The 8,695-nt window shown below is 40.1% G+C and overlaps 1 protein-coding gene across 2 annotated transcripts in view; it reads right to left on the reverse strand.

The window, feature by feature from the left end:
- The window catches only part of epas1b (endothelial PAS domain protein 1b), an 81,340-nt gene that overhangs the window by 21,799 nt on the left and 50,846 nt on the right, over positions 1–8,695 (reverse strand). For both annotated transcript variants that reach the window (XM_049600223.1, XM_049600222.1), the window contains exons 5-7: positions 7,755–7,873; positions 7,091–7,293; positions 553–659 (exon numbers count right to left, since the gene is read on the reverse strand). In XM_049600223.1, coding sequence (XP_049456180.1) covers positions 553–659; positions 7,091–7,293; positions 7,755–7,873 — 429 coding nt within the window. The remainder of the gene's footprint in view (positions 1–552; positions 660–7,090; positions 7,294–7,754; positions 7,874–8,695) is intronic.

Consider the following 8,695-nt stretch of genomic DNA (forward strand, 5'->3'; position numbering starts at 1 on the left):
AAAAAGTCATAGTATAGCATGTCGAAAAAGTCAGTGTAGCATGTTGAAAAAGTCATAGTATAGCATGTCGAAAAAGTCAGTGTAGCATGTTGAAAAAGTCATAGTATAGCATGGTGAAAAAGTCATAGTATAGCATGTCGAAAAAGTCAGTGTAGCATGTTGAAAAAGTCATAGTATAGCATGGTGAAAAAGTCATAGTATAGCATGTCGAAAAAGTCAGTGTAGCATATTGAAAAAGTCATAGTATAGCATGTCAAAAAAGTCAGTGTAGCATGTCGAAAAAGTCATAGTATAGCATGGTGAAAAAGTCAGTGTAGCATGTTGAAAAAGTCATAGTATAGCATGGTGAAAAAGTCATAGTATAGCATGTCGAAAAAGTCAGTGTAGCATGTTGAAAAAGTCATAGTATAGCATGGTGAAAAAGTCATAGTATAGCATGTCAAAAAAGTCAGTGTAGCATGTCGAAAAAGTCATAGAATAGTATGTCAAAAAAAGTCATAGTTTATCATCAATTCAAGTTTTATATCTGAGTGTGTACACGTGTGTGCTTACAGTTGTGGTGGCTCTTTGTGACGCTGTCTGAGTCCAGGGCGTGGTAAAAGTCGTAGACTGAACGACCCAGCAGATCCTCAGGAGTGTAACCCATCAACTCTGTTACCCTGTAACACAAACACACACACACACACACACACACATTTAATAATGCACAGGATTTCATGTTTTTAATCTTAACTTCTCTCTTCTATCATGCATTGCTCAAAAGACAAATCCTGCACTTCAAAAGGCTTCACACACGATTTGGAAATCAAACAGAGAGGTGAACAGTCTTCCAAAAATAAGAACTCTTCACCTCCCTGTGTTTCTGGGAACAACTAATCTCTTTCCGTCACTCTCATCACGAGTTCTCTTTGTTAATAAGGATTTTGTTGCTGGCTTACGTCATTTTAAAAATTCCTTTTCCCCTTTTATTAAAAAAAAAAAACATTCTGGTTCCTCCTTAACGTTCAGGTACATTACCTTTTTTGTCATTTAGAAAATAAATGGTTTTAGGCTTAACACCAAACATAGCTGAAGTGCTTTATTCACTCTCAGAGGAGAGTCTCTTCCCAACAAACTGTGCTGTGAGAACATAATCCAAACCAACAACAGGAAATGACCCCTGAACACAAGGTTTAATAAGAGTCCACAGAGGGTGAACTGGGACAGAGAGTGCAGACAAATTCGTCATGCTTAGCCTAAATTAGAGGCTTGAATGTGATTTTATTCGACTTCTCCAGCCACCAAAATCTTCCAGCCTCGCAGGATGAAAGTTTACCAAATAGATCTTGAGTAAGGGAGTTGTGTGCGGCTATAACACGAGTTCGGGTTGGCTTGTAAACAAAGAAACAAAAAAACAATACCATTGTGTTTTATTGTAAATTTTAACCTGTGATTGCACAAAAGACCTGTCTTACCTCCTACAGATGTTTTACCAAACTGTGCAAATTATGTTTCTGCTGCTGATGGTGGTAACTGAAAAGAACTTCCACTGATACTCCTTGGTAACTGGAACAGCCACCGATGGTTTTCGGGAAAAATAAGAGCTATTCTCTTTATGTTATGGTTGTGCGAAGGTTGACACACTTCCTTTGTGCCGTAAATGGAGCCCTCATTTTCCTGGAGGATCATACCCAGTGGCCGACAGAACTGCACAGTGAAAGCGATGCTAATAGGAAACCAATATAAATGCAGATGGCGTCTTTATTCTATAGCTATTACATTGTGCATTCAGCAATGACTCCATAATGACACGTACGTATCTACATCTGCTTTAAACCAGGGTTGTATTGAGCCACGACAAAATGTAGCAAAATGCTGACTTAAACAGAAACAGCGGCACGTTGAACATCCTGTTGTGTAACGTAAGAGCTCTGCCTTTAAATACAGCAAGTTTTAATTGGATTCAATTCAAAGGGGCTTCATCAGAGTGTCTACAGGTGTAAACAAATTAAATTAAAGACTTTTAAGACCTTTTTAAAATGAGTTTAAATAAAATTTAAGACCAAATTTGTGATGAAAAAACACACCAAAAGCGAAAATATACTCTTTCCAGGGAAACGCATTGATGTCAGTTCAAAATAAACAGTAAAAATGACCCTGACGATACTTTCTGTGCTTATGGCTCTGCATGTGAGACTCCACCTCCCTGATCCCCATTTTACCACATTTGAAACACCTTGGACATACGGCGCAGTTTGCTTCATAAACATTTCCAGGCCCTGGCTTTAATCACAACGAGTAATTGTTTTTACTCTTTTAATCTATTTGTCCCTACACTTGCATTTTCCCATTTTTCCATAGCTTGCATGTCCTAGTTTAACGATGCAGATGCATTGCGTCATCTAGGAGCATTGAGCACATATAGATGTTGTGTCAAAGAATAAAAATGACATCGGTGATGTGACTAAAAAACATTTAAGACCCCTTCAATCCGAATTTAAGACACTTTAATACTTTTTAAGGCCTTTTTTTTTTTTGTATACATGTATTTAACACATTTTAAAACGTTAAGGACCTGTGGCCACCCTGTTTCATGGCATAAGAAAAACTGTATGTTTAATAAGTAAAGATCTACCAGAATTTGGTTTGTATACACGTCGCTGCTGATTGGGTACACCTCTGACACATCCACCGAATGAGAAGCCCATTGCACACAGTTTCACACTGTTTCAAGGAATCAACCTGGACACCATAGCAAAATGGCGCCCACCGTTTTCAGATTGAAGGCACCCCAGCAGTCTAACATTAAATCTATGACTTGTTTTAATTTTCCCCCACATCACACCAATGGCTATTTTTAAAGAGGACAAACATTAGACTTAAAATGAGCTCTCCAGGGTGGCCGCTGGTTAAGTGGTTGGAGCTGATGTCCCATATATGAAGGCAATGCCCCTGTCACAGCAGCCGCGGGTTTGGTTCCTGCCTGCGGCTGCTGTGCTCTATGCCCTCTCTCCCACCCGTCACACATAGACTGTCCTAGGTGAAAGCAAATTAAAAAAAATCTTAAATAAAATAAAATTAACTCTCTGTCCACATTTTTACTACTTAATAATTTAACATCATGTTAATATTTCTTTAAACCTAACTGCCAAAAGATCATTGAACACATACAAATATTTGCAGCATAAAATAGAGAATGTTTCTCTATAAAAATTTCTCTGCACACCATCATTTTTTGTATGATTTTCTTATCATGACATTATTTATTATCTATGATTGATAACATTTTTCTGTAACTCTCGCAGTTATCTCCATTATCTGTCAGGAGATGTGAATCTGTAAATAATGATTTGTTGTATGGATTAGTGATGAGAGTGACTGGGAGAAAGAGGAGAGACAGAGAAGCCTCGGGGTGCAGAGACTCTTGTCCTCTGATCACATAACACTGACAGATGCAGGCCTCAGACTGGAGGGAGGAAGGGTAGAGTAAATGAAAGAGAGAGGAAGTAATGTGGACAAAACCAGGTGTGAAAGGAGGCAGTGAGAGGAAGATACTAGGGGAGAAAGTGAATAAAGAACAGGAGCAAAGAAAGGAATGTTTGGAGGGATTAAGAGATGAGGAAGACACGGAGCCAGAGGAAAATTTTGGCTCTGTACGTTTCTGCAAACCACAGGTATGACGTACGAGCTGACTTCAGGAGGTGGAGGGTATGGTGGATGGTGTGGGCTAGACGCCTAGGTGTCACATGACCACGAGAGTTATCGCTGCATTTCCAGCTGCTTCTTTAGCCACAAACGTGGGTGTTTTCTAGCAACCTGTTGCTGTGTAAAGAAACACAAGTTTCAACTGCTACATAACGACATACAAATGTAAGGTATCTGTGGTTTGCAGAAATCTACAATGCCAACATTTATCCTGGCGATTGGGATGGAGGAAGGAGGTAGACGGAGAGGAGAGGAGAGGAGAGCTGGAGTGAAAAAAGAAAGAAAACAAAATCATATCCAAGACTGGTTGCAACAAAAGCATCAAATTATAATAGCGATGGTAATGACGGTGATGATTGCCGGCTGAAAACCCAAATACAAACACTCCTACCAACACATGACCCTTTCCCCCTCTGTACTGCCTTCTCTTTTTCCTTCACGGGCCTGACTGTCTCTTTCTCTCTGCCTTCCTTTTTTCAATTAATACATTAAAAGAAACACTTGCATGGACGACTCTTTTCTAATCGCATTTCATGTAAATTCAAGACACATATCATTTCATTTCATAAGATATTTGTTTGTCATTTTTATAGACTGTAAAAATCACGGACGTAGCCTCCATGACATCACCTATTGGTTTGTGGACTCCTGTTTCAAATTTTTGGCATTTTTAGCATCGCCATTTTGGATTTTAGATGTGACTCTGACTGTGGTGATGCCTCAAAGCAGCCCCGCTTTTTAACTGCGCGTAATTTTAAGCCTGTATTAAATGTAAATGGATGAGTTATATTAAAATTCACCCCCCTGTACAGTTAGCATGAATGTTGAAATTAGCTTTAAGACCAAAACTGTTATTTTGTACTATGAACGTGCTGTAAGGTTGGGCAATTTAACATGTGGGTCCATAGGGATTGACTAGCTTCTGGAGCCAGCCTCAAGTGGCCATTAGAGGAACTGCACTTTTTGGCACTAATGCATTGGCTTCATTTTACTGCTTGGTTCTTTTAAGTGTAACAGTATCTTCTTGTTGTTATTGCCAGGGTCACCTATCAAGTCCTTTAATGTTTGTGTTTCATCGGATAATAAATTATGAGTTACACGAATAACCTTGTTTATTGTATTCATAACATCCTGTCCTGTAAGATGACAAAAAGTTAAAAAGCAGATGGAGTCATTTTAATAGTCACATCATATACAATGAATAAACTGGACTTTTTCTGAGTTTTAAACAAGTCGTGAGAACCTAAGGTTTTGGACAACTTCTGGACGATGGCGCTCATTGAGAGGTTGAGAGATTTTTTCTTTCCCTCCTTCCCTGCTCCCTCTCTGTACTCGATCTGTCAAACTGCCAGACATGAGCTGAACAAACTTTCTGTCCTCCTGTCCCTAATGAGTCAGAGTCCCTGCTGAGCCAGGAGGGCGACCCACCTACAATAAACTCATTTGCGTAATTGGAGAGAAGATTTGGGCGGCTATCAAACTGCACCAATAAGCAGAGAAAGAGAAAGGGTGCTTGATGGCTGCTGTGCGTGTAATGGAGTTGGCGTCGTCATCGAGGTCACACAGATGATGACGCAAGTGTACTCGGGTATGGGATGATATTACTGACGTGACAGCTGAGCAACAGGGGAATGGGCAAAGGGGTGGGGATCGCACTCAGGCACTTTACAGATCACTTATAACTAATATGAAAACACCTTCAATGACAACTTTGAAACAGTGGAATTTGTTTGTGGGCTTGTTCACTCTCGTCTCAACAATCACAAACACTTGGAACAGTCTGATGATGTCGTGATGGCATCTTATTAAAGTATTAATGTTTCATCTCTGGCTTACATTTCCCACTGACGGCCCGGCCAAGTTAAACTGACTCAGTCAACACACTGCAATCAGTCAGAGAGTCTTGTGTGTGAGTGTGTGTTGCACGTCAAGGACTGTGTTTTAACTGGCAGCTGTCCACAACATGAAGCCGTTCTATTGAACTCTACTGACGTTCTTTAAAGACTTGTAAGTGCAGTAATTATTTTTCTATTAAGTCGTTTTTCAAGTGTATTTTCTGGGTTCAGGCTCTAAAATGTGGTGATTTATTTTGCACTTGTTTCATATGGCTGTAAAATGAGTGCTGTGTTTTTTATTAATTCTAAAACATCATTTTAGGCTCTAACTGTAATTTCTGACATTTTACAGAGTAAATTATTGATGAGTAATCCGAACAAAAAAAATTAATCAAGATTTATCAAAGATAATTATAATGGTCTGTAAGGCCTCTGTGACTTCATATTGAGCTCTCATGCACAGTTTATGCATAATTTAATGATCTGAAAGGGAAAAAACAAAACAAATGAGAACTGCCACCTCGTGGTTGCATGCTGCCACAAACTTGTCCAGTTACAGTTTACATCCATGTCTGTCCAGACTCCCATGTAGCCATGACAACTGACAACGTTTAAAATATGGATGTTACTGAAAAGAAGCTACAAATTCTGAAACATGGATGCTTCACAAACATCTTCCCCCCGACAGCACAGATCTATACAATCAGCACAGCACCGATTCAGTATCTGACCAAATGTCTCCCCCTCTGTTCCTGAGATATGACGCTGAGTAATGGCCAGAAAAGTGTTTTTGCAGAACATTATGATGTCACAGTGAAGTTGACCTTCGGGATATAAATGTCATCACCTCATCATTTTATCCTTTTAGACATTTTCTGAAATTTTGTCATGATTAGTGGATGAATTCTTGAGTTATGGCCAAAAAGGTGTTTTGTGAGGTCACAGTGACCTCTGACTTTTGACCTCTAAATCTAATCAGCTTATTCTTGAGTCCATGTGGACGTTGGTGCCAAATTTGAAAAAATTCCCTCAAAGCCTTCTTGAAATTTTGCGTTTACAAAAATGAGATACAAGAATAAGACACATGCAAGGTCACAATGACCAAACGAAATCTAATCAGTTCATTCTTGACTCCATGTGGACATTAGTGCCAAATTTGAGGAAATTCCCTCAAGGCCTTCTTGAGGTTTTGTGTTTACAAGAACGAGACACATGCAAGGTCACAATGACCTTTGACCAACGAAATCTAATCAGTTCATTCTTGACTCCATGTGGATGTTAGTGCCAAATTTGAGGAAACTTCCTCAAGACCCTCTTGAGATCTGCATTCATGAGAATGAGACGGATATACGTACAGGCAAATGGACATTCTGAAAACATAATGCCTCTGACCACGGCCTACATGAGGGATAACAAGTACCTTCAGCCAGCTCATTGATGATAAGCAAATCTGTTGTTTAGGTAATTCTTAAATCACGTCAAGAAACATTATGTGGGGTTTTCTCACTTTCCGTCATGTCAGCTGACCCCACACTGTGTGCACCCCGCTGTGTGTGACTGTGTGCGTCTACCTCTCGTCACAGTAGGTGAACTTCATGTCCATGCTGTGCCTGCTCAGGAAGGTCTTGCTGTCCAGCGGTATGTCGATGTTTGATGGGTGTGCGATGGGTTCACACATCAGGACAGCGCAGGTGAGCGGAGGCTCTTTGAAGCCGCACAGCACTCGTGGAGGGCAGCTGTTGTACATCTTCAGGTGACCGGTGCAATGCAGCACCTGGAGGGAGCAGCAGGAACTTACAGTGTGGCAGTGAAGCTGAAGGTCACAGGACGGACGGCTGGCGTCTTGTGTGTTCTCTGTCCCTAGCAGCTGATACTGACGTGACGTTTTAATTGTAAAGATCTTTTTCTGTTGTATGTATTTATTTTATGTTTCGATGGTGGTTTTTTACTTATCTGGGGAGCGCATAAGAAATTTTACTTGTTGGGAGATCATTAACAGGACAGGAAAAATAAAAAGGATATTTCTATAACACAAAATTATGTCTATTCATTTTGCCTTCTCTTTTAAATTACTTGATCATTTCACCTCCTCAGGCCTCTTATTCAAATAAATCAGTAAATCAGTCTGAGAAGGACAAAACACTTGTGTGTGTGATGTGTTTCTCTTATCACCCTGTGTTCATGAGGTGCAGATGTTGCAGGCATGCTAACTTGTAGCTGCTGCAGCTCTCTTACCTTCCAGCTGGCTGACTTGAGGTTGACGGTGCGTCCTCTGTTGGTCACCGTGCATTTCATCCTCATGAAGAAATCTCGCTCTGTACTCAGCTCTTTGCCTTTTTTACCAAAGCCGCTGCCTGAAAAGACAATATTAGGTTCAGTTGTAGGTTGAGTTGTAACATCCCAAATGTGGGCTCTGAGATAGAAGAGTTGAACTCATTTTGACAAAGTATTAAAGTTAATAAAATTATGTTAAACTTTCAAGAGTGAAACTGCGCTTCATCACATGTAATGCAGGACAAATTAAAAGGCATGTTTTTTCTAGTGTCAGTGCTTCAACAATCAACATATCTGTAACACTTGAAGGAACAGTGTGTTAGATTCAGGGGGTTTAGTGACATCTAGTGGTGAGGATTGCAGATTGCAACCAGCTGAAACTTCTCCTGGTTCTAATTCCTTCAGTGTTTGGGAGGTTTTTACCCCAAAACCTGTTTCCCCCCGGCAATATTTTTGCAAGCGCACCGTTGCTGGCACCGCCCAGAAAGATTGTGATTGGTTGAAAGAAATAAAAAAAGCCGGAGCGTTTTTTTCTCCAATGTTAAAGTGAGAGTCGGCCCAGCCAGACCTTTCTTTTCTTGAGAAAGGTCTGGTGAGCGAGACTACTCCTCACCTAAACAAATTGACCCAATGAGCTAAACTGTTAAAAAAAACATCAGTGTTTTTATGATGCTCTCGTCACAGAGGGGCTCTTAACTACAGTGGCCGACACAAAAATGCAAAAGGACCTATCTAGAGCCAGAGTTTAGTGTGTCTGTTCTGGACTACTGTAGAAACATGGTGGTGCAACTCATCTCCACAGATAAGGACCTGTCTTTAAAACTTTCATTTCTATGACACACATGAAACCTTTAATGCTCTTATCTTTTCAGTCACAGCAAAAAACAACAATGAACGTGTTA

Source organism: Epinephelus fuscoguttatus, linkage group LG16 (genome assembly GCF_011397635.1).
Source record: "Epinephelus fuscoguttatus linkage group LG16, E.fuscoguttatus.final_Chr_v1".
Taxonomy (NCBI): domain Eukaryota; kingdom Metazoa; phylum Chordata; class Actinopteri; order Perciformes; family Serranidae; genus Epinephelus; species Epinephelus fuscoguttatus.